The 27,407-nt window shown below is 41.7% G+C and overlaps 1 protein-coding gene across 2 annotated transcripts; it reads left to right on the top strand.

Annotated features, from left to right (window-relative positions):
* Positions 1-2,106: 2,106 nt before the first annotated feature.
* ABCG2 (ATP binding cassette subfamily G member 2 (JR blood group)) lies at positions 2,107-27,350 on the top strand. 2 transcript variants are annotated; one of them, XM_078597550.1, is made up of 16 exons: positions 2,107-2,284; positions 9,711-9,922; positions 12,424-12,483; positions 13,496-13,610; positions 14,511-14,663; positions 15,515-15,672; positions 16,027-16,178; positions 16,702-16,839; positions 18,544-18,797; positions 19,367-19,449; positions 20,011-20,100; positions 21,012-21,136; positions 21,459-21,613; positions 21,917-22,006; positions 22,896-22,996; positions 23,925-27,350. In XM_078597550.1, the coding sequence occupies exons 2-16, from the start codon at positions 9,735-9,737 to the stop codon at positions 24,070-24,072; spliced, it is 2,010 nt and encodes a 669-aa protein (XP_078453676.1). In that variant the 5' UTR covers positions 2,107-2,284; positions 9,711-9,734; the 3' UTR covers positions 24,073-27,350. The 2 variants fall into 2 exon arrangements, with proteins under 2 accessions (XP_078453676.1, XP_078453675.1); XM_078597549.1 differs by lacking the exon at positions 2,107-2,284 and adding an exon at positions 3,032-3,268.
* The last annotated feature ends 57 nt before the right edge of the window (positions 27,351-27,407 follow it).

Below are 27,407 nucleotides of genomic sequence, written 5' to 3'. Positions count from 1 at the left end.
TGTTCTGGAGTTGATACAATGAGTAGCAAGTAGCTTGTGAGGATTCAAGTGGTTGTGCTATGAATGCACTGGCCCCCACCATACGTCCACTACTTGTTCAGAGTCGATAATGAATGAGCACCACCTAAATGTGTATTTGAGAATTTAAATACGAACTACATTGGAAGGAATTAGATTAATTGTCTGGCGAAAGATGTAGAATAGAAAGAGGTTTAAACATTCGTATTCCGAACTTCTGGGTAAAGGTCTTCCCACGTCATATCGATCATGGGGGTTGTTTGACCGTACTTTACCACACTGGTAAGTGTGGGTTGGTGAATGATGGCAGGGGGGTTGGCGAAGGGTTGCAAGACTAGTTCACAAAAATTCGGCGACGATCTTAGTAGTTTTAAAAATCGGATACAAAAATTCGTCCGCAAACATGTGTTTAAAACAACCCATCACCAAACATATAGTTACATTAAAAAAAAACACACTTGTATGTATGTTGAACTTCTGTCGCACCGTAATCGGATGTGCATTGTCACGCCAACAATTTAAGAAGCCCACAATTATCATTGCAAAGACGGTGCGTGCGATCCATGGCTCAGTTCAGTGTATACTTCACACACGATGTAATTCACCGCAGTTCACCCGGGCACTGGGTGACCAGGTAAGTAGGGGTCACTGTTTCAGGCGTTGCCCAAAAACGAATTTAAGTTGAGAGGTTTAATAACGCAGTGGGGGGAAATCACTGAGCTCACCCCACTCTCCCCCGTCCACTGCGTATGGTTACTCAGCATAAAGTATGAACTCTAAGGGGAAGTACATACCATACATTCAGCTGCGTTACACAGAGTTATGCGTTCAGAGAAGTATTTCAACATAGCTGAGCACTCGTAAAAATAAAAATGATCCACAATGAAACAGCAAAAGAAAAGCCGACACAAATATATTTCCCAACACATGACTTGTAAAATGAGCACAGTATAAGGTTGGTCCAAAACTGTGTCGTATATATAGCGTACTAAAATAATTTTCAATGGAAATATTGTGAAATTTTTTATATTTATTTTTGCTTTCACGTTAATATTTTATTAACATGTTTAGTATTTAATGAACATGTTAGTATTTTGTAATTACCTTACATGTTTTGTCGATTCCTCAAATAACTCAACATTTCGTCATGTATCTGAATTGCATTTCAATGAACATTACACTTTTTTTGTCACCCACGATTTTGCAATTTGTTAAGACTTCTTTTATGTTTCGCCCAAATGTTAAGTTCTAGTAAGCTCACATTTTAGCATCGTTTTAAAAATCGGATAAAAACATTCGTCCGCAAACATGTATTTAAAACAACCCATTACCGAACATATAGTTACGTAAAAAACACACACACACTTGTATATATGCTGAACTTCTGTCGCACCGTACGTAGCCAACCGTGCTAATCGGATGTGCATTTCTACGCCAACAATTTCAGAAGCCCACAATGATCATTGGCAAAAGACGGCGCGTGCGACCCATGGCTCGGTTCAGCGTAAACTTCACACGCGATTGAATTCACCGCGGGATCACCAGGGCACTGGGTGACCAGGTAGGCACACAGGGGTCACCCTGCCTCTCTTGTTACAAAATCGCCGAAGTTGACGCCCAACGCAACGTGGAGGCGGCCGTCCCTCGAACAATCATCGCCTCCCTGCGATTGGTCCAACGCTCATCGTGGCCGATGGCTTACGGGGGGGGGGTTCAGAGGAGGATGAGAAGGCGGTGGGGGGGGGGAATGTGGAGTGGGGAACGGAGTCTCGCGCGAGACGGGGTGGGGTGGCAATGTATGGGGAGGGGGGGTGTGCGGGGGGTGGTGGGTGCGGGGGATGCGAAGGATGCGGAGGATGGGGGGGAGGGAGTGCGGGGGGGAGGGTGTGGGGGATGGGGGGGAGGGAGTGCGGGGGATGGGGGGGGGAGGGGTGCGAGGGATGGGGGGAGGGAGTGCGGGGGATGGGGGGGGGTCGCGTGCGAGGGGGTCGCGTGCGAGGGGGATGGAGTGCGGGGGTGAGGGAGTGTGGGGGGATGTCGCGTGCGAGGCGGCGCCGTGGCGCTCGGAATATAAAAAAAACCTCGAGACGGCGGCAGCGGCAGCAGCAGCTCCCCAACGACCCCAAGCACGTGGACGGGTCGGCGAGACGCGGCGGGTCTTTCTGCAGCTCGTGTCGGCTTAGCTCGCTCAACAAAGCGGGAGGAGGCGGCGGCCGCGTTAATTACAAGGAGCAAGACTACGTTTGGCAGCAGCAGCAGCAGCAACGTGAGTAATACAGCTGCTGACATTCGTTTGCATCGCGGTTGATATTGTGACGTTGCCGTGTCGAGATGCTTTGTTTTTAAATTACCAACAGAATTTGAAAATATGAATGGGGATTGTTATGCGGGATGGGGGTGGAGTTGCAATGCGTGGCTCACGGCAAAGTTAACAACAACAAGAACAAAATGTAAAAATAACAAATCGTGACGTTGTTTGATGTCCTCACGGCGCTGAGCGTCGTTACAAGGCCCGCATCGCGATGTTCAGATGTGGTGTACACACAGACAGAGATACTACACACACAGAGACGCACTACACACAGATACTACACACACACTACACACACACAGACACACAGAGACACACAGAGACACACTACACACACTACACGCACACTACAAACACAGACACACTACACACACACTACACACACACAGTCACACACAGACACCACACACACACAGACACACTACACACACAGAGACACACTACACACACAGATACACACTACACACACAGAGACTACACACATACTACACACACAGAGACACATACTAGACACACAGAGATACACTACACACACACACTACACACAGAGACTACACACAGACACTACACACACACAGACTACACACACACCACACACACACTACACAGACACCACGCAGACACACATACACTACACACACACAGAGACACACTACACACCACACTACACACAGAGACACACCACACACACACTACACACACACACTACACACACACAGACACACCACACACACAACACACCACACACACTACACACACCACCACACACACACAACACACACACACTACACACACACAGACACACCACACACACTACACACACACACCACAACACACACAACACACAGACACACGTCACACAACACACACAACACACACGCCACTGGTACAGTACCCTGGAAGTGATGAAGTACCGCATAGTTGAGGCTCCGCATGACGGTGATGTCTCGCGTCGCCGCCGCTCACGGCCACCGCCGGTCCTCCCCTAGGTCGACTCGGCCTACAAACGAGTAGCTGGTGCAGCGGTGTGTGGTAAACATCGCCACTGTGGGGTGGTGGGGAGGGGGGGAAAGACAAAGGCGGCCGGGGGTGGTGCATGCCACTCGCGAGCGGCACTTGCCCCAGACAGTCTGTTCAGGCTGCGCATGGGAAATCTCTGTTTTTGTTACAATTACCCCGGTTATTGTATGTGACTGTGCGCATGCGATTAGTTGATGTTGCATTCATCGATACATGACAGTCAACGGAGGGGGGTATTTGCTTGACCATACTTCACCGTGCCGGTTTGGTTGAGAGTGACCTCAAAAGACCGATTCGGATGTCACTGCTCACTGAAGTTAACCGTGGCTCTTGAGTGACAGCGACTGCACCGCCACTCAGTTTTTCAGTTTTCAGTTTCATTGATTTGGTAAAGCCCTGTGAGCCATTCGGCTCTTGAATCGGGTGCAACCGCAACAAACAAAAAACATGAACAAGAAAACATCTTGAAGTGACTATGTGACTATGTGCAAACAGAAAATCCCAAGAAAAGACGGCAAAATATTGCAGAAAAAGCAACGCTATGTGCAAAAATCCCAGTGGGATTATGCAAGTCACTCCACCTCGATGTGTGTGATGTGTGAATTCGAGCACACGACATGGCTAATGAGTAGCTTGCTCATTTGGCATGGACTGACATTATTATTATTAGACGCTTTTATTTAACTCACTCTGTCTGTTGTTGTATCCTCAAATCTTGTAACTCAATTTTAACCCACTTCCCAATGTGGTAGCGACTGCAAATGTGGTATACTTATGTCATACTGATGACAATACTATATTCTATAATAAAAAAAATATATATATTTGTAAACCATCATTTTTATGTTATGTTTCGGCTTGGCTCTAATTGTCCACGCTCAACTCACGTTGGCTGTAAATCACCACGGTTCCTTACGTTATGGCAAGCCTCTGGAGCAAATTCTGGAGTCGTGGAGTTCTGCCATTACTAGTAGGGTACATTTCATTAAAGCGTGTTTTTAAACAAGTATTTTTAAATTTTACTTATTTGGCTCAGGTTTACCCCCCCCCTCTACACAGGAGCCAACCGAGACCCACTTGAGTCCCTGGGCAGTAATGCCCTCTGTCACTCGATTCCCCTCCGCACACTCCTCAAAATCTCCCTTCTAATCTCACTCAGCTCTGCACACTCTCCAACCCTCCCCTCCTTCTCATCTCTCTCGACTCCTCTCCACAGCCTGTCCTCACTACCTCCCGTCTTTTCTCGCAGTGCTCCCCTTAAGGCACCTCTCCTACCTCTCCCCTTCATTCCACTCTACCCCCATCCATACAGAATCAAAATCTTCATTTAGACTGGAGGAATCCGATGAGCTATGAAGCTCTTATTCATGACACCCCCCCCCTCATCCTACTTCTGCCCTCTCATCTCACTCTACTCCCCTCTGGAAACTCGTTGCTTCTGCAAATCGATGCATTATCTCAGCCCTCGAGGCAACCTTTTGGTCCGTGTGAGATCGCGCATTCCGCAATTCCCACCGTAGTTTTAAACTCCGTTCCTCCAAGGGACTGGTTTCCCTCGCCCGTCCAAATCCCGGTTTTGTAAATGAAATGTTGAATGTACATCGTCCTGAGATGCAGTCGCATTACGACGTTCTAAAATAATTATCTAAATTGTAATGCACATGCATGGGCACGCACAGACGCATATGTTCACGTGGTTACGTATGAGTACATGGGTATATGCACACGTGGACTCATGGGTGTACATGGATACAAACTCACCTACACGCATATGCGTGTTGTCCTTCCCCTGCACCTCCGATTAGCACGGTGTGAAAGAAGTTCTACATACATAACACGCATTCATAAATGCATGCATACTGATACACATCCAGGCACTGTATACACAAGAGCACATCTGCTTGCACATGGGAACGAAGTGTAGAATGCATACAATTATTTTGTAATCCGATGGAAGTTGCATTGATGCCCTAGTCTTTGCCATTGTAGCCAAAACTGGTCAGTCAGCCGTCTCCACTTCCCCCTTCACGTGTCACATATTGCCCAGAGGTTGACATTCTTTAACAATCACCGAATTAGCATCTTAATGGAGAAGATTGGCTCATTAAGGCTTGTGAAGATAAGCACATCTCAGATTCTACAAAGGTGTTTTTCTATAAACAAAATAAAAAAATTTAACTTGTGGACTGTTTGAACGTTTATCCTGCTTCATGGGTTTTTTTTAAAGAAACAATCCTGGATAATCCCTGGAGATGGATGGGACATTCGGTTTGCAAGAGTGCACGAGGAGGGACCTTGCCTGGATGAAAACACAGGTGTTGGCCAGGCATTTTGCGGTTTTAGTTATGTTTTTTTACTCTTTACTTTCTCCTGTAGGTGCTGGGCATCTGTGGGCTAGTCATGATTTAATTTGGGTTTAATTGTTAACTCTCACTCATTGTTCTTAAATCGCTGCACTGGATTCCTTTTTAAAACCAGGGATGGATGTAAAAATTATTCTACCTATCTATGAGGCCTTTTGTGGTCTGCTGTCTTTATATTTCCAGGAACTCTTTGGTTTGTTATGCTCCTAGTCGCACCTTGAGATCCGTGAAAGTCTGAACTCTGAGTAGTTCCTGGAAGTCTTCTGAAAACCAGGATGGGCAAGGGCATTATTTATTTAGTATGCTGCCTTGCTCTGGAACTCTGTTACAAGTTGTATCAGGATTCTGGCACAATGGAATCTTTAAATATAATATTTTCTATTTTTTAGTAAGATTAATTTGAGTTTATTGATGGGCCAATAGTGTATAGAGGTTTTTTTTGTAAAGTGCTCTGGTACATTCTAGATTTGAAGCTTTCGTGACTGCAAGGATTCATATTCTTAGGTTTTTTCGGTAAAGTCACGTAGGTAAAAAATTAAAATTAATATAAGTTAAATGAAAATAAAATCAAAATCACGACGTTTCGGAGGCAACACAAGCTTCCGTCTTCAGGTGGAACCGTCACAGCACGATAGCTGTATCAAGTGTGCTCTGGTACACTCTGCAAGAAGAGTGATATATCAAAGAGAATTGTATGGAATTGCTGTGAGCAATTTAAAATGCACCTACAGTTCTATAGGATGGCACAGCTGCTGATGAAATAATAGCCAATGACGATTGGGAGGTGGAATTGATACTTAATGAAAGTTGAACATCGCTGAAAACAAATACATTTGAATAATTTATGTCAAGTGCCTCTTACTTCTTAATTTGCCCCAGCATTCTAAGTTTCCCTGCTCTCAAAAACTGCAGTGCTAAACTACAGACGAATTGAACAACGCCAGTTCTCACACACCACACACATGACATGATGCATGTATCACGAGCTTAAGGAGTAAATATTAAGTAACTGATACATTGTTATACCACTAGTTTTGGTGACAGAGTATCAACATGTTTCCTGCCAAACTGTCGAGCGATACCAGTCTTGGCTGCCTTCAACAAATCACTGACAGCTGATATGTCATGTGAGTGTAGTTGTTTCGAAAGTCATCATCACCAGCCATGATAGATCAACTGCTGGATGAAGGTTTCCCCAAACCGCCATAATCTCGCGGTTTTACAAAGTTATAATTCACCTAGCACTGCCACGCGAGCTGATTTCGTTGCTGCATCTTCTCGGTGGACATCGTGTAGAGTACATTCCTTCCCTAGGCTGCTACTCCATCCTTAGTCTCAACCGCCAGCCATCATTTCTCATCGGGACATGCATTTCCCAAGCCTTCTTCCTCTTATTAAAAGTAAAAAAATTTGAATCTGCCTACATTCTCAAATGGGGGTGTTCCTCTTTCTGCCAGAGTAATTCTAAGCGTGCATCTCCCATGTGTTTTTTTTTACACATTCTAGAGCATTTGTTAAATTTTCTTTGTCAATTTCCATGTTTGGCTCAATATGTTGCAGCTGGTAATCTTAAAAAACTTTCCTTTAGAGGGTTTGTTGGGCTTTTTATTATCAGGTCCAGCATTTCAAAAGCAGTCCAACTTGCTCATATCTGCTGCTAATGTTGTAATTTTTTTTATCCAATTTCCCTTTAATAACTGTGTTGGCTATACATATTCTGCTGTGACCTTCAAATAAAGTCCCTCTGACAGATAAATACAGTTACTGTTTTCTTCATATATTTAATTCCTTTGTTTATTTTGTCCAATTTCCTAATAGCATTTTATTACGTCTATATTTAGCTTTAGCGAGTAACAGTTTTGTTACTTTATTCACTATGCACTTGTTCTGCCAGTGCAATCCTGGTAACATTAGAAATGATTGGATTGCTCTTAAAAAATGTAATCTGGTATTGCATATACATATATATATACCGTATATAGTATATTTAATATTGTATTATTTGTTCGGCAATGCTAGGCATTGCTCACGATTGCCAGCCACCGATGTGTTTTAGGAGCCATTGTGTTAATAGGTGGTTTACGTCACGAGGGATAATTGTGTGGATGGTCACGAGGGCATTCTGTGTTCACGTCGGATGCAATATTTCACGTGATGCATATTGCAGATTACATATCATCTCATGTTTTTCTCAAAGGCCATAGCTGAGCTGGAATTGTAGTCGGGTCTGTAATTGCAGTGTAATGTTTTAAGGAGCTTTGGCTCTGAAACTAAATCGGCTGACACACCTGCCAAGTGGAAACTTACCTGATTTTTTTTCAGACCTAATCTTCATTGCTGGAGAGCTTAAATCTACTCATGTTTCCCCATTGCCAAATACTTAAGCTTTATTATGAATTAAATGTTACAAATGCACGTAAACGCTCTCACACAATGCATGACAGGGATGGAGTAATGGTGCAGTGCCTTGCATATTGTGCTTATTAACCTGGCCATGGCTAACATGAATTGGCAAGTGAAATCTTAACCTGACCATCCCCCATTTATCATCACACACTGACCAGTACGGTGAAGTGTGATGAAACAACAACAACCATTACCGACATCACTTGGGAGGCTTTTGTTCCACAGTTGATTGACAAAGGGCTACAAATTAAGTCCAGGTAGTCCCCGACTTACGATGGAGATGCGTTACGACGACCATCGTAAGTCGAAGATGGCCTAGCCTACCCAGGAGTCTTAAAGAATGGTGATAATTTAGCAAAACAGAGCAATTTACAGTACCGTACTGTATAAACTATATGCTGTATGTTTATTAATTACAATACTGTATTGCACAGTAAAATGTAAAGTAAAAGAAAACAAGGTAAATTCCTAGCCTACCTATAGGAACTGCAATTTAATAGAACGTTTTTTCAGGAAACAATCCTATCTGCTATAATAACTTTTAACATGCATTGAACGTATCGTATCATGGTAACCTTTAAATGAAATCGCTAAAGCTACGTATCGTACATGCATTGACCGTATCGTAACGTATCATATTGTACTGTACTCGCCAAGATTCTGTCCGTCGTCTGCATACCTGAACGATGTTAGGTTGTTGATGGCAATTTTGTCGTATTGCTATCGCCATCGTAAGATCGAAATATCGTTAGTCGGATCGTCGTAACTCGGGGACTACCTGTATAATGCATTCCCCAAGAGGGCACACATTGTACATTTATGCACTTTTGGAATTATGCCATCTCGCTTCCCATTGTGTACAATTTATAGGTGAACTGTTGTCTGTAACCCTGAACGTAAAACACTTTTTTCATAACTGCTGCATTACATGTTCAAGCATTGGTGTCTCTGTTTAACGTTTGCCTCTCATGGGGAAAATTGCATTTATCCAACTTAACCAATATCAATAATTATGCTATTGCAGGGCTTGAAATTGCTCAAAAAGCACTGCTCCATGTGAAATCCACACACCCACATTAAACATTGTATGGGATTATTTACACATTGTATGGTCTGTGGAACACCGGAGGCCTATGATGGGCCAATTAGAAAAACCCATCAATGAGTGGGAATTCGAAATTGTTTGCATTCCCTTGATTGAGATTGGTATCATTAATAAACCAAATCATTAACAATTTATTTTAGCAAAGTCCTTCGATGTGTTTTCCTCTTGTACCGCTTGTTGTCTTGCATGATATCTTAACATTCGCTCAACGTGCTAGGAGCTTCTTCAGTCCATGATTTTAATTAATTGGAGCAATACGTCAGAAATACCGCCCAACATGTGGTACAACCCAAAAATATCAGAGCACTATAAAGCATTAACTTGAACATCTGTGCAGTAATACATTTCAAAACACATCATACCAAGCAGTTGTAACCATTCCAAACAATTATTCTCTCATTAACCATGAATCATGCTGGAGGAGAATGGCAAGCCTGGGAAGGGACACGCTCAGAGTGCTGTGGTGGAACCGATGTTTGTCACGCAGAGGATCGACAAGGGGAGGCCGGTAATGGCAATCGTGAACATGGAGTCTGACCTGGACAACGTCATCAAGCGCTCGATCTCAACGCGCACTTCCCAGCGCTTCCTGCAAGGCTCCATCTTGACCTTTCACAACATCAACTACTCGGTGAAGCAAAAGAGCGGCCTGCCCTGCCGCCGCAAGGTCACCGTCAAGGAGATCCTCAAGAACGTAAAGTGAGCAGATTTACTGTGTTTTATCGTTGTACGTGATGATAATCGTTTTACATTGGTGTACCAATGTTCGTCAGTTAAATTTACAATTATGTAATCTCCGTTTTAGTGAACACTAAATCTCTTTGCATGTAAGTAAATATATTCCAGTCATTTTCAATCCACCAATGGATGAAGGCCCCACTGCACTGTGTCAGTCATGGTTTTGTGGGTTGGTGAATTTGAGGGTTTGGGGAGTATGGGTGAAGAGCCTATTCTGTTATCCGTATCCAGGAATCGAACTTGGGTTATCGGGTCCACAACGCAGCTTGGAGAGCAACTTCCATATCCAGCAATACCTTGGATTGCGAGCATAATTCGTTCCGGCAACGTGTGTGTAATCCAAAGCACTTTTATATCAGTTGTGATCACGTGAAGCTCGGCAGACAAAGCGTATATGTACTACTCGTATTGCAAGACCTTGCTCGTTTATCAAATTCATATTTATTTAAAAAATGTGCTCGTCTTGCAAAACACTCGCAGACTAAGTTACTCGCAATCCAAGGTTTTACTGTAGCTCATTTTGTGGCAACAATATGACGAAATTTCACCTCGTAATTCTTTAACAGAACTGATTGTAATGGGAGATGACTGCGATGTTGAAGGTGATGATAATGATGAAAAACATTTACAGTTCCCACAAACATTGATGGATTCACTATATAAAAGTTTTAAGTTTTTAAAAAGCTTGAATGTACAATTGCAAACTTGGCTAACTATGGCCATTCACATTGGTAAACTAGATTCGTTGGCATATTCAAACCTAGGAAAAAAGCCAAAACCTGCACGTGACAGTCTCAAGATGTTTATCATGTAATGTGGTTTACAGCCTTATTTTCGGTGTGACTATGTGTGCCCTCTAAGCAAATAGAATGTGTATACAACTTGCCAACAATCAAGCCACGTTGCCAATTTGAATTAATATTCTTTGAGTCTTTCGTTAAAGTCACGTAGATAGGTTGAAAGAAAATAACAAAAAATAACAAAACTACGACGTTTTGATCACAACACAAGCAATCACAACACAAGCGAATATGAATCCCTGCAGTCACAAAAGTTTTAAGTCAAGATTTAGTTTGAATGCAGTTATTTGCCTGCAAGGCATTAAATGACTTGGCCCCAGATTACTTAATTCAATTTTCTATTGCTTCTCTTCACAGCAATTAAGAGCTTGTGACTGCAAAATTGTAGGACTGTTGTGCCACCTCCAAAATTGCAAATAGGCATTTTCCATGGTCACTCCAATTTCACCACAGCAACTAAGTTGGTAGAATCTAGTTCAACATAAAGTTGAGATGGTAACATTCCCAGGATGTGTTCCACATGTGTCTATAGATCCTCACTCCTGCCATCTTGCCAGGATTCCCTGATAAATAAGATGTCAATCTCAAGTTTATCCTGATTTAAAATCTATATTCATAAATAATCATTGTCATAATGAATAAGACACTTGCAATGATGATTAATGATTCATAATTTACTTTTAATCATCTGGCAAATGTTCTGTTGCGATATCTCCTTCACCACCCGACTGTGTCCAAACAAATGATATGTCACAATGTGTACAAGTGTTTAGCATGCCAATATATTATTATTTCAGCTCCTCGGTAAGTTTAATTTGGATGTGAGATTATTATTCAACTTGCTGTAGAGCTGACAATGATAATTGGCACCGTTCAATGCTTATACACATGACATGTCAGGTGGTGGAGGGGTCTTAGAACAGATATGTTCGGCCAGATGATTACATGGCCTAACCCAAAAATCTAAAATCAAACTTGATATTGGCTTAAAAAAACCTATGTATTTTACCATAATGACCATTTATGAAGATGATGTTTTACTTGTGATAGTTGTAGATAACAGCACTTAATATTTGATTTAAAAATCCTCTTGTTTATTCCTACTCTATTATGGATATTACGTTTTATTTTAATAAATACATCTCAAGCTAGGCAACACCATAAGTGTAAGCCTTACTCGTGGGATAACTTGTGTAGAATTAAGTAAAAATTGTTATTTAACTGCCAATACAATGCTGCTTTTGTTATGATGCATTTTTTTACTTCTGGCAGTCATGTATTTAACATATGAGATTTTTTTGTTACTCAGCCGAATCTGGAATGGACCTGAAATTAAATTAAAACGCATAATCACAATTGTGAAAAGGTCCAATGTTTGCTTATTTTTTTAAGTCACTGTTTCAATTTTTTAAAATATATTTTAGAAAAAAACAATGAGAATATACTCTCCCAACATTGATGATCATGCATTTTGGCCTTTTACTCAAAGATTTTTGCCATATCCATGTTGTACATAATGTGTCAACATTATATTTTGTCTCTGAATGGAATAATAGTGTACTTTCCCAAACACATGTCTATCAATGAGGCTATAGTAAATACAAACGGGCCATTTGAAGAGAGCATGTGCAGTAGTAACAGGGCATGTTTGCTTTTTTCCAGTGGGATCATGAAGCCTGGTATGAATGCCATTCTTGGGCCAACAGGTGGTGGAAAGTCCTCGTAAGTTTGGTCCCTTTGCACATTTAATCACTTCACATTGTGTGTTTCACCCATACCATGCTCATGTCAATCGTTGTTGGGTCTTTCCAGCTCTGATAGGGTTGGCCAGATCGGTTTTTTCTCAGTTTCAGATTCACCACCCCTTATTTGAAGTGAAAAAAAACATTATCAATGTAAATAAACAAAGGGATGTTGATGCACACACAGCCAGAGGCCACGGCTGGACAGGCACGCCTAAGGAAAAGAAGGAATGGCCAAGGAGTGGAATGTCACATGCTGACAACAACAGGGTCATTCCATGCCAACTTTCCCAGATATCAGGGACCTTCCCGCATCACCATCTCCATTTTTATCCTAATCTTTGGTCATATAAAACGAGGTCATATGCAGTTTTTCAGTTCAAAAGGTCGATTATTTAAGTCTGAATGACAATTCATAATTTGTGAATGTGACTGGATGCATTTTCACACTGGAGTATTAAAAAAAACTCACAAGGCTATGCTCCTGCCATTTTTTTGCAGCTATTTGTCGATATGTATGCTTAAGACAAGCCTTTCTGAGAAAAATGTTTATCAAAGTGTGTCCCTTGAAAATTTATCAAATAACATTTGTACTTTCACAAGTAAAGAAAAGGCTGATTTTAAATATGTTTTTCCTTTGAGGTTATATCAATATCCCTTTTGGCAGCGCTAACACTTTCGAGTTGTACGAGGTTTCACTTCCTTCGCACCGTACGTAGCCACCCGTGCTAATCGGAGGTGCAGAGGGAGGATAACAAACTAAAGAAAAACATTTGTTGTAAAGAAATTCGTTTTCTATCTTGAATAAAAAGTGCATAGCTCCAGTAACTTCCTAATATCGGAAGGAAGAGCATTCCAGACAGCTGCAGAAGCACATCTGATGCACTTGTCTGTGATGTTGACCTCTTGTGAGGACAACGGTGGGAAGTCCTTTTAGCACTGAGAATCTTGCGGTCCCCTGATTTTATGGGGTGGATTGCTGCCGTTTCCAGGCTTCTGGATGTCTTGGCTGCCAGGAAGGACCCCAATGGACTGGAGGGCATTGTTCTTGTGGATGGGGCTCCACAGCCGCCTAACTTCAAATGCGTCTCTGGATATGTCGTGCAGGTCGGTGTGTTTTTACGAACCCAGTGTTAACAAAGACAAACCCATTGGTTTATTTATTTTTAACGAAACCACCAAGTTCAATGGAAGCCCCCAACTGCTGAAGCGGCCACACGTTTCCTCTCCACACCCATCCTTAGTCATACATTTTCCACAACTTTTAGTTTGCATCTGTGTTGTTTAATGTCTCGAAGGTTTAATGTCACGATGTAGAGTGGGCCGTCTGCTAACATTCGTACAGATGAACTTGCTTGTACCCAAAATGTAGTTCAACGTATATTAAATCGGCTATTTGTAAAGTATAAAAAATATACGTGTTAATTGAAAGCTGGAAGTATATACTTTATGTATTGCACTGGTGAAACCAAATCTTTTGAACACGATAACAACGTATAAAAATGTTACAAGATATAAATGCCTTATGTTTAAAACCTCCATACATTTAATTATTATGTACATTTAAAAAAAAAATCGTAAAAATTCCCTGGGCCTACAAATCACCATGTACACATATAATAGATTATGGTTGCCGTATGAATTTGTCAACATCAACCAGGATCATTCCCCTCCTCATTGAAGACCTCCCCAATCTGTGACTATCCCCCATGGCCCCGCTCTGCAACAGTCTATCCACCACCTCCACACATTAATGTTATCTCTCAATTTCCGCGGTAGCACGCTCCCTCCTATCCCTGCCTCGCCATCATTCCTCTGGGCCACCAGCCGTCTTCATTTCTCACAATGTGATACGTGAAGTATGGCCATGTTTTAAGAACCGGAAGTCATTGAAGCTTCATATTGTAGCCATGGCTCTCGGAACTGGAGTTTTGTAATGGCCCCTCCAACCTGAATCGTCATTTCGGTGCAGTTAAGTGCTGACAAATCCGTTGGATCCTCCTTTAGGATGACGTGGTGATGGGTACACTGACCGTTCGGGAGAACTTTCAGTTCTCCGCTGCTCTGCGACTGCCGCAGTCAATCAGCCAGCAAGAGAAGAAGGAGCGAGTGAACCAGATCATCCAAGAGTTGGGCCTCACCAAGTGTGCCGACTCCAAGGTAAACGCGGCGTGTGAATGCAGCAGTAATGTCTTGCTCTTGTTGATCAATAGGGCCATCCCGAGTTGGCTCTCTTGCTTTTTGAGTGGAAGACTCAGTGGATTTCGTGTTATGTTGCTGTGACTATTAAACGGTGCATTTGGTGGTGTTTGTGGGTGAGACTGCCAGCACAAAAGCGATTTACCTTGTCAGTCACTTACTGAAAGGACATTCGTGTTTAGAGTGATTTCCATTGTATAGACAGTGTGTAATATAAATGATTATATATTAATATAAAAAGCTACAATTTAAAAGGACATGAGAATCATAAATTTTTCCCTGCTTCCGGCACGGATTTCAGTTATGTTTGAAAAATGTGTAATAAGGAAAAATGTACAATATAGCCGTGTTCGGATATGGTACTAAACAAGAAATTAAGGGATGATGACGTTTGCGAACGTTTTTATGGTTGATGTGTGCAGAGGAAGACGTATTTGGATATGTCCTGCTCATCCAAAATAGATTATATCCATTGTTTTGCTGCCTTGCCCAAGCTTGCATTTGGTGTTGACAAATCGACAGGAATGTATATACTTATGCAATTTGTACTTGTATACTTTTTTATTTATAGTAACTTACTTACATTTCTCTATTTTGCACTCCTATCATTTTTTGTATTGTTCGTTGTTGTAACTTGCTGACCCGCCCCTACTGGATATCATAGCTCATCGGATTCCTCCAGTCGAAATCATGATTCTGATAAAGATTATGATTACCCCATCGCACACGACGTGCCAATCGACCATTGTGTGATACAAAACAAGAATTAGGAGTCGCTGCTTTCATCCTGCGTATGCTGCTGGATTGCGCAGGTGGGGACTGAGCTGATCCGCGGCGTGTCCGGTGGAGAGAGGAAGCGCACGAACATTGGCATGGAGCTCATCAACGACCCGTCTGTGCTGTTCCTGGATGAACCGACCACTGGGCTTGACGCCAGCACGGCCAACGCCGTTCTCCTGCTGCTCAAGCGGTGCGTGCAGCAGCCCTAACGGCGTTTCATTATCGGCCAATCCACATTTCATGTGGGTCTTATTCGTCTTTTGGAGTTAATCAGAAAGGCTTGATCAGAATATGGCATTGGCTCACATCCTGAATTAATGATTTCAAAAAACTCGTCTCATTTCATCTGATTTTTTCGTATGAATACCTGCCACGGTCTCGATTATCAACAATGGGACAAATCGCCAAAATCATGAGGATTGACTGATTCATTAAGATGTGAGCTGCCTCTCTATGTATTCTTGTTGAGGATTTCTGCTTTAAGATCTGGTTGGAATTATATTTTTTGGTGTGCATGCGTGTTGGGTTATTTGAATGAATGCAGAATGTCACGGAAGGGTCGAACCATCATCTTCTCCATCCATCAGCCACGCTACTCCATCTTCAAGCTTTTTGACAGTCTGACACTGCTGGCCAGTGGCAGCCTCGTGTACCATGGCCCTGCCAAGACCGCTCTCAGCTACTTCCAGACTCTTGGTGAGTGAGCCGTACTGCCATGCAAAATCAAGGTCGGTTTCTTTTCATGGAAAAATACATCAAGTTGCCTGGTATTAAATAAAGGAATTGTTAAGTTACACTGCATCTAACACCTAAGATTTCGCAGCCACTCGTAATTCAGCCACTTGTGCTGTTTTCTTGGTTGAGCATTTCTTAACTCAAGTTTAAAGACCGCGCTTGGATTAAACTAATAACAATTTTACAAATCAAACTACTAATCAATCGGAAGTTTTTAGACCGTGTCAGATTACGCATTTTATTGTAAGCCGTAAAAATATGTTTTACTTGGAACATAAACATTTCTGAACATTAGAAATGACAATCATGTAGCAAGCAAGGCAAGTGCAATATAGCATTGTATATGTGTGTGCGTGTATATATAACTGTCAATGTCTTTAGTCAAAGTTTACGTCTTTTAGATGCTATTCATGTCCAATGTTTGCCCAGCCGATGTGTCGTGTGTTTGTGTTGGGCGTTGTAATGTGCACGCTCATGCTCGCAGGCTACGAGTGCGAGCCGTACAACAATCCCGCTGACTTCTTCTTGGACATCATAAACGGAGACTCGACCGCCGTGGCAGCCATGAGAAATGAAAAGTGCGACGATAGCGGCGAGGAAGAAATCGATCTCTCTCCAAATGGTGCGAATGCATTTTACGTGCACTTTTGCATTTCTCCTAACAACGTGGGGGTACCTTTTTCTACATGGGATGCCAGAAAGGACAAACCAGTTATTGTGCTGTATCCTGCACAAATAATATAATCCCTCAACAACCAGCATTCGTGAACACTGAATATATAACTTATCACAGTCAGAGGATCGCAGACGTTTATGTGTGTTTTTGTACTGAAGGTTATTAATGTCAATATAATGCTTTTCTTTTAGTCACCTGTTAGTTTGGGCAGGTATAGTTACACTTACAAAGGATGGTACCATTAACGCTATCATAGTAGTTTGTATTAAATAATACTTAAAGTAAATGAATTGATATATGATAAATCGGGAATTACATAAACGTGATATATAATGTCACTTTCCCATGGTACCTTCAATAACATTCCATACAACACACCCAGGATGGGTAGTTACTGATCCCATAGTGAATTTAATTGAATTTGTTTGCTGTCATCTCCCATTGCAAACGCTGTTTTGGTTTTGGCCAACTTGAGCCACATGTCCCTTGTTGAAAGAACCCTGAACGTTGTGAAGACCTCACAGTATCATGGGTTTTCTGTAAACATTTTAAAAGTGTGTTTTAATGATGTACTGACTTTTTTAATCCACATTACTTTTTCATGGATCAACATTATGCTGTATGAATGTCTTTCTACTCAAATGTGAACCCACCTCAGGGGCTGCTTTGAATTACTCAGAAGCATGTATTTTGTACTTTAAATGGGTGTGAACTGCATATATATCTTTCTTACAAAGCACTGTTTTCGGTGCTTTAAAAGTACAAACACCTATTGTGGCTATACACAAAGATTACTGGAGATTGTTCCCAAGCAACTGACCTTTAATGCGTCATACATTTTACATTGTTCAATCGCAGCAAATTCTGTTTCACAGGACTTGTTGATATGTGAAGTATTGGTTTATCTGATTCTGTGAATTCACTGAAGTGTGTCACTTTTTGGTGCACACAAGTCAAATTAATTTAAATTCACATGCAATGCGTATAGTACAGTTGTAGCCCTGAAATTGCTTGCTGCTGCTAATGGAAGGGTCTCCACTAGAGGGAGCCCGAGGAAGCCACTTTATTGTGAATTTTGGTCTATTCTTCCACGCTGCCCAGACATCTCAAAAGAGGTAGGAGTACCCACACTTAACCCCACCACACATGCCCTGCCGACGGGATAAATCTGGTGTACCCATTTCTGCTGCTGGGTGGTCAGTTGTGGAGGAATTTAAGAATCTTGTACCATTGTTTCAAAAGCCACTCTGGGGAGATCGAACCGGTGTCTCTCGCTCTGTGTGTCTTTGTGTTGCCTATCTCTGCTTGCATGTCTGTCTGTGTATCTCCGTGTCTGTGTTTTGTCTCTCTCTCAAATTTAGCAATCTTTGGAAGAACGTAATCAACCAGGTAGGGTGTTGACTTGTGTTAGCCGACTCTCTGTGTTGTATTGCATTATATTTCTAAGTTTACTAGGTTTGTTTTCTCATTCATTCTTACCTGATGACGATTGCTTGTGTTGCAATCGAAACATCGTATTCTAGTAATTTTTTTTCTACGTTACTTTACCGAAAGAACCAAAGAGAGTCATTCCTGCAGTCACGAAAGCTTTAAATCAAGTTTTATATCTCTCCAATGTGCATGTCTTTTGTGCACCCCTCTGTGCCACAGACGAGGAAGAGGTCAAGCAGGGGGAGCACAGGACTATTGCAGAGCAGCTGCAGGAGTCGTACCACAACTCTAACGTTTTCAAGACCAACGATGAGGAGTTGCGCAAGATCCTCGCGTCCGTGGGCTCCAAGGCTTCGACCAGCATTAAAACACAGAGAGTCACCTACGCCACCTCCTTTTTCCACCAGCTCTACTGGGTCACCAAGCGCTCTGTGACCAACCTTTCGAGGAACCCACAAGTCTCCATTGCACAGGTTCGACTTTTTGTGTGGCCACGTGGAACATAAAATTGGCACGGTGTTATGTGAGGATTTTATTCGTGTCCCTTTTCATGGCTTTCCGACTAAAGTTGAAAGTCTTTATGCATTAGCTCTGTCCACTGTAACAGGGATGCAGGGTGCTATAACTCCAATACAAAATAAACTTTAGCATGAATGTATGTTTACAATCGGGGACTTGCATTATTAAAAACTGGACAAGTTGATCAAGTCATTGCCCAAAATTGAGAGACGCAACCAACAACAAAAAATTCCTTTTTGAAAATATGCACACGCATTTTTTGGTAACATCCACCGTTGGTTTCTGTTCTGTTAATTACATAATTCAGAATAAAAGCATTTATGGGAATTCATTACATAAATCATGCATTTGCATGATTTTCTCCAACTTGTTGTAAAAATGTAATCCTCCTCCTTAACAGCTTTTATTGTCAGGTGCATTTTTTTAAACAAAGGGTTAGATTTTACTTGTCACACCTCGTTTGCTGTGTCATTGTATAATTTTGTGATGTTTCTTTTTCCTCTTTATTTGCATGGAATCACAGCTGGTGGTCACTTTGGTTTTGGGCCTGATTGTTGGAGCCATATTCTTTGGTGCTAAACTAGATCCAAGTGGCATCCAGAACAGGTATTGAGCACACCACTTTATGTGTATTGAGTGTATTTCAGTAATGAGCAAAGAGTGTTTTATTACAATAATAATTAACTACTTAGTGCGCGCACAGTTTTTTCTTGCTCTCGAAGGGAGATAATTACTCAGAGGCACGAGGAACCACAGGCAAGCCTAAAAGGCAGCCAGGCAGTGAGCTGGTGCCAACAATTGGCCAAACTCCACAGTACATCATATCTATGAAGGTGTTTTCAGCAAATGAATGAGTTTTATACATGGGCGTGGAAATCGCAGCAACAAGGGGAAACTCATGTGCGCGAGAGGCGACACTGTCCCTTGATGGACCAAATGGAGATTAGTGGAACACTTGCTCTACCGCCGCTTCCTGGCGAGCCAGGGTATGACACCTTGATGCCTACGGGAAGGGAGTTTCGTAACATTTGTGCAGTCCACCAACCCTCGCCTTCACAGTGCTGGATTACAGGCATGTATCACCACCACCCAGCTTCACTTGGAATGTGCAAAGAGCCTTGCCATGAAAATGTGTCATCATTGTATGTTCAAATTGTCCTCTCTCAGGGTTGGATCTCTCTTTTTTATCACCACGAACCAGTGCTTCTCCAGCGTATCGGCAATTGAGCTCTTCATTCGGGAGAAAAAGATATTCACGTAAGTTCAGCGCAATGATCATCCTGCTAAACAAAAATAAATAGTTGTCCTCAGGATCTAACTGGTAAACGGCTGAATATGTTTGCCAGGCACAGTTATTGAAACTGGACTGTGGTCCAAATGATGAGATAAAGTGGTGAATGAGAGCAGGGTGGAGTGCTTTTGGAAAACTGTACGTCTTCAATCTGGGGATATTTCACCCTATGATGTCAAAAAGATAGACCGACAAAATGGAACAAGATCTAAAAAGCATGCAAAGTAAGAAAGGCGCATGCATGGTAGTGTACTCGGAGATTGAAACACACATGGATCGGGAAAGAAATCCAAATTGAAGACGGCCTATTGACTGTTAAGGAAAGCAAGCGAGCTTGGGCAGGATGCATCACTAGGAAGGTCGGCGGTCGATGGTCGATAATGATGATGGAATGACGCCAAAAAAATAACGTGGTCGAGAGGACAACCTGCATGGATATGGAATGATGAGATCAGCTTGTGTGCAAATTGTGAGATAACGATGACATGGAGAGGCCTTCATCCAGCAGTGGATAGACCATGGCTGTTGATGAATTGACAGCTTTAAGCGATCAACATGCTTTTAGTTGTCCCCAATATGCATTGAAATCATATTCTGAATATAATAGGACATTGCTTCTCATTCACCAATTGTTCATCACTGTAGATATGTAGCTACCTTACCTTTCCCCCCAATGTATTGTTGTTTGCATGTAAGTATGTTACAGCACTAATTCAGATTTTCACGGACTATTCTCATCACTAATATACATAGTCTTAATTGGCACAAACATTGCTTAATTGGCACAAATATGTGAAAAGAGTAAAGCAACAACACTACATTGCTGGAAGTGTTGATTAGCACATGTTTCTTCATGTCCATTGCCATGTGTCCACAGACATGAGTACATCAGTGGCTACTACCGAGTGTCTGCCTACTTTCTGGCCAAAGTCATGTCTGACCTCATACCTATGCGGACATTGCCTGCAGCCGTCTTTTCCATCGTGACCTACTGGATGATCGGCAAGTCAAACAATTTCTGACATGTTATTTTATTGCACCGCACAGATACTCACCACTTATAAATTGCTCAAGGTGAAATACGATTGTGTTAAATGCATTTTGAAACTATAGCAGTGGTTCTTAATTTACCGTTTGTAGTGCACCCCCCCCTCCTCCCACGAGTGCTATCAACCCCTAGCAATCAGTTACCCCTGTAGTCTATTGTCTATTCTGCTTTTTTTTATTACTTATGCATGAGAGGCATGGCATACGTAATAAATGTTGATACTCGTGATGAGAATGGTCATTCGGAGGTCTCGTACTATTTTGTTCCCGGGGACAGGTTTTCAGGCAACTGCTGGGCAATTCTTCATCTTCATGCTTACGGTGGTGCTCGTGGCTTACACCGCCACCTCCATGGCCCTGGCCATCAGTGCTGGGCAGAGCGTAGTGGCCGTAGCAAACCTCCTCATCACCATCTGCTTTGTCTTCATGATTGTAAGCAAGCTCGTGAGCGAGCGATCCACATTTTATGTTCTTGTTTCTAAGTAACGTTTTACGAGTGTGCATGTAGATTTGTTTGCCTCCCCCGTCCTTGGGCATTCATTAACTTTCCTACTGCTGTTGCTACTTCTATCAATCATATAAGTTACAGTGTCTTCATGCTCTTTCTACCATTGTGCCACCTTTATATGAAAAACTATAGCTCATACACAATTCTAGGCTTTAGAAAACCCATCATTGGGACAAGTAAACCTGTTGCTTCATGGTGAACTGAGATGTGTTGCTTTTTTCGGTTAGATTTTCTCAGGTCTGCTGGTGAACTTGCCAAGCGTCATGGGCTGGCTCAACTGGCTAAAGTACTTCAGCATCCCTAGATATGGACTCACAGTAAGTGTGTGCGGCCCTCAATTTTGTCTCAAGCCGGACTTAATTTCAATACATTACAATTTTTTAAGTCCATGGTTTTAAATACTTTCAAGCCCGTAGAGCAAGAACTGCCATATATAAAGTCATTTTATGCTGTCCTGCAATGTAAACATTTTCGTGTTTTATAGAACCATGTTTATATTCTTTGGGTCATTTTTGGTAAATTCACGTAGATAGGTTCAAAGAAAATAACAAAAAAGAACCTATCTACGTGACTTTACCGAAAGACCCAAAGAATATGAATTCCTGCAGTCACGAAAGCTTTAAGTCAAGATTTAACCATGTTTATAATGAATACAATTATCCATGTGGTAAAACTGAGGCTATTTAACGAGTCACTTACTGCATGAGGCCCTAGTTATAACATGACTAATCATGCCAGTGACTGTAATTATGCTATGGTCTTAAACTCTGATGACATTCCAGAGAGTAGATCTTTGGCTGCAACCGGTATCTATTACGAACCGATTTATCCCAATATGCACTACTCTGTAGCTTTCCTTTACAAGGACCAGAAAATAACTGGAATTGTAACTGTAAGGTGCAAAAGTGAAAAGCAGTGTACTTAATTGAAAGACCACTTTGGAGAGATTAAATGTAAAGGCAGTCTCAAGAAAACAACTGTGATACACTGCAGTTTAGAAAGGTTTTGTTCTGTATGTAGGTCTGACGAGAGTAAGGGGAAGGGGCAAAACTACTGGGGTTCTATGTTCTTTGAGCCCCCCAAAAACGAAGAGAATTTGTGTTTGTAATTTACATGATAATGTTGAGAGGGAATATCACTTCACTGTAAGTGATAGACCAGTATCTCTTGAAATGTATTTCAAAATGTATTCATTGTGGCCTGCAGGGACTGCAAGTGAACGAGTTTCGGGGCCTGATGTTTTGTGGTAGCAACTACACCTCCGCGTCCTTCACTTGTAACTCCACGTCTGCAAACACTGGAGCCATGTAAGGCCTTGCTGCTGCTCCTGCTGAGGCTGAAAACGGAATCTGCTGTTTTCCATTAATTTGTCTACAATCTTACGTGTACATGCTGTCGTAATTAGACCCTCATTTTACATGTTGTTATACTATGTTGTCTACTTCTACAGCATATTTTTAGACAATTGAAAAAAGTTGCCTATTTTTAACGTTTTGAAATAAATAATTTCGATAGAGATGTTGATCGTCTACAGCAGGGGTGGGGAACCTTTTTTCTGCCAAGGGCCATTTGGATATTTATAACATGATTCGTGGGCCATACAAAATTAAATTTATGTTGCTATGAAAAAAGCACCAAAATTTATTGAATTTCGAGTCGTGCGGTTGCCTTGGCAGAGCAGACCAAATTATTTTGCGGGCCTAATACAGCCCGCGGGCCGGACATTCCCCACCCCTGGTCTACAGGGTGGAGCGGTGGCGCATTGGTTAGCGCACTGAAAATGTTCTCGCAGTAAGTCTGTCTGTCTTTAGCAGGGGGAGTCATGATAACTCGTAAACATGGTGCAGTCTAAACAATCTTTTAGTATAAAGTTGTAATGCTATTTGAGGCTTACCCTACAGAAAACTGGGCAAATTTATCAAAGGGCTATCCAAAACTTGGAGATAAAAACCAGCGATTAATGGGTATCCCTTCTCTGTCAATTTGATGACATCACACGTCATGTGCATGCCTCCATTTTGATAACGTAATTTCATTTGGTGGCATTGATATCGCAAATTAAAAAGATCCGAGGTTAAACGCATATTGGAAAGCATTAGAGAAACCATGCATATGTATGATTTTTCTTCCATGATAATAGTATTTATTAGATATTCCATAACAATTCAAAGGGTTCTGCCTGTTTGCTGGCTGTCTGCATGAGGGGTTTAATTCATTTCTGTTTCTCTATTACAGCTGTACCGGTGAGGATTACCTTTGCCGGCAGGGAATTGGCACAAATGACTGGGCCCTGTGGGAGAACCTTGTGGCGCTGGGCTGCATGACCATCATCTTTCTCGCCATCACCTACCTGAAGCTGCGCTTCATGAAGAAACTGACATAAGCTCTCCTTGGTAGAAAAAACAGCAACTCGGACATACCTTTTTTTGTCCAGCCGTCATGGGTCTTGGTATTTTGAATCGGCTGTTGTTATTCCTCGGCTACAGATATATACCCTATGTCTTACAAAAAATAGCCATTGTGTTTTCAAAGCAGTGTTAAAATGTATTTTTGTTGTTGTAATCTAGTTCCATATTATATTGTGATATTGTATATGGCTCATTTATAAGAAACATCTATGTCATTAAGACAATCCGATGAGGTGGCGAACCTTTGGTCTCTGTTTGGTCTCGATTATATTAACACCGCAGCATTTATCTTGATTTCATCACAACTCGGACGCAACAAACTTGGACTTTTTAGTTCTCCTATTGACGAAACAGAGTAGCCTACCAGCTTATCCATCTTTTGTTATTTGTATTTATTTAAAATAATTTGTGTGGCAACCTTTTTATGTCTTGAATCTCTGGCTCCTTGACACCAAAGTATGAACTTGCCATGTTGTCTTGAACCACTGGTAGAGCCAGTGGGTGGTGGGGTGGCACATGCCCCCCCAATGATCCGATCGAAATCTTTAATTTCGATCGGATCATTGGGGTTTATTAGTAATAAATCGGAATTTTGCGACCCCCACTGCCACTGTGTAGCATATTATTACGTGCCAGGGACTCTATGAGATGATAGGACAATAGTCTGAGTCCATAATTGGCAATAAGTAACGGCAAAGCAGTTATAAGTGACTCAGAATTGTGCACAGTTGCGTATACAGTACACGACTTCCCTGAAGGCATTCACCTTCAGCGAGCGCCATGCCGATCACACAACGCGGTTCGAATTCGACCCTCGATCGATGGCTGCGCCATCACCGCACACGCGTCAAATAAAAAGCAAGGGACATGTCCTTACTAACAACTCCTATCATTTTTCATTGCTGGAGGGGTCGCCCCCCCTACTCGATTGAGATGGAAGTTGCCAAATACAGTACTGATGAATGTGTTTATCTGTACCCTATTTTTTTCAGGTGATTTGAACAAATCGATAAAAACCAGTAGTGCCACAATGGAGAACAAACTTAATGTGAAATGCGCTTTTATTATTTATATCAACCTTTTTATATGTGAAATTGGGTTGAGCATTGTCGCAGCGGCATGCGCCGTGCTCAGTATCTGGCGAGAGGCATTCGATTTCTGGCCACAGCAGATGTCCGTAGGGAATTACGGTATATCTCACACGGTCCTGGGTGCCCTGCCACCAACCTGAACTGACCAGCGTGGTTAAGTGTGGTCACAATTCTCATGACCAACGAGACCTTGGGAGGCATTATTCCAGTAGTGCCTTGACAAAAGGTCTGAATTTATTTTACAGAATTTATACTCGTATGTAAAATACCAAGATTCATGTTTGTTATTGTCCTTTGTAAAGGAATTGTGACATTGTAAGAAAATGTCCACTCGTTCAAGAAGTGTATCATGCCCCTTTTATGTAGAATTTAGAACATAAATGCACGGTAATTGTGTAAATAGAATATAACTTGCAAATACAGAATATTTTTTGGTTTCATCGAATGTTAATAATATTTTGCAGGTTCATGGTTTAGCGTCACTGCAAATATTGTCATATCCTTAGATGTAAGTGTTAACATAACACTAATATCATGTGGACTTGGAATTAAAGCATACTGCATTGTTGAAATTAGAACTGCTGACACTGCTATAGAAATGTCAGATTACAGCTATTTGTCAACAATTTTGTTAAGTTTGTAATTGGAATTGCCTTACACCCACACAGCCCATTTGACAAAGCAGTATGCATCACAGGAGGTTAAATAATAATGACTGCCTGATTTTAGATTTTTCTATCAACCTGTGTTTGTGCCTTTTTCAATAATTGGTTGTAAAATAGGTTGAAAAAAATTACTTTGGAAATTATGAAGAAAAGTATTGTGTTGTAGCCCATTATTTTTTTCATTTGGTAATTATGTAAAACATATAAAAGTAATTGCAACCCAACATGAAACATGTTCAATACTGCTGAAATATAATTGTGTGGGTGTATTTCTATTAAGGGATGGTGAGCACACTGGACTTGCAATCCAGAAGTCACCAGTTCGACCTCCTGGCATGGCAGTTTGAAACAATTGGCAAGTTTCTTAAGTCATTCTGCCTATGTCCACCCAGTGGTATAAAATGGGAACGCCATAGCTAATGGATCGGCTTTTCGTTTGTGGTAGGGAAAAGTGCAGGCAAGATATATGGCCAGTGTGGATGAGTAGGCCAAATATCCTCTAGTGGAGGTCCTGCTGCCAATCGTGTCGTGAGCAATCATTTGAAGGGATGCACCTTTACCTTGCAATTTATTAGTAAACGTAGCGTGGTTGGGCATTAAAAACTAACTGGTGGGGTCAATGTGTATTTCACATGAACGTTTAATTGCACACTTCAGGGTCTAATGGATATTGTGGAATGTACAAGCCATTGCCTCTACATTATAAAAATAAAATGTGTGTTGCTATTGTAGCTAATCCAAATGAGGCTCGAAATGGAGACTTTGTAGGATTTCGAGCCATGTGGGCCAAGAGCAGTGATAATTTCACTGCATGAGAAGTGCCCTCACTGGCAAGACTGCATGCGGTATTGCAAGGCAGTCATGAGCAAGACACTGAAGGTAACGGTCTTTAGCAATAGGAGCCAGTGCTCCATGCGTTATTGAGCTTTATATTTCTCCCGTTGCACACCGATCTCGTACAGTAGCAATTGTCTGCTGTTGATGCACTGGGTGGTGTTTGCCGTTAACTTTGTTCGTGCACATTTTCAGTTTTCCGCATGCTGTGATCGCAGCTGTTTGGTTGTTTTATGTGTAACCTTGTGGTCTGAGCCAAGTGTACTTTTTTTTCCTTACGAGCCCTGAATGTATATTGTTTAGGTCCTTGCTGGTGTTTCCTGTGAGTTATTATGCCAGCGTTCTCAAGGGATCACATTTAATTTAAGCGCTATATCACTAAAATACATGGCAGGGTTAGACTGAAATGTTATTTTGAAAGATTTTTCTTAATTCACGGGTTAATGAAAATTGTTTTGATACATTTGTATACTTAGTTTCGAAGTTACAGTCTCCCTAACTTGAAGGGATATCACAGCCCTTGTGATACCAATAATGGAGTGGTGGTAATTTGATATCACAAGTTGAGGTTGCTCTTTTGAAAATTAGCACTGGGTTGTGATTTAAGCCATACTGCGCATCAAAATGCCTGATAAGTATTCATTCAATAAACATTTAACCAATTGTAGTTTCCTTATGCTTGATGTTTAATAAGATGTTATATTTTAAAGCATCTCCATT

The sequence above is a fragment of the Lampetra planeri genome, chromosome 9, assembly GCF_965212315.1.
Source record: "Lampetra planeri chromosome 9, kcLamPlan1.2.h2, whole genome shotgun sequence".
NCBI classification, from domain to species: Eukaryota; Metazoa; Chordata; class Hyperoartia; order Petromyzontiformes; family Petromyzontidae; genus Lampetra; species Lampetra planeri.
Note: the sequence above shows the minus strand (reverse complement) of the source record. Positions and strands in the feature narration are given on the sequence as shown.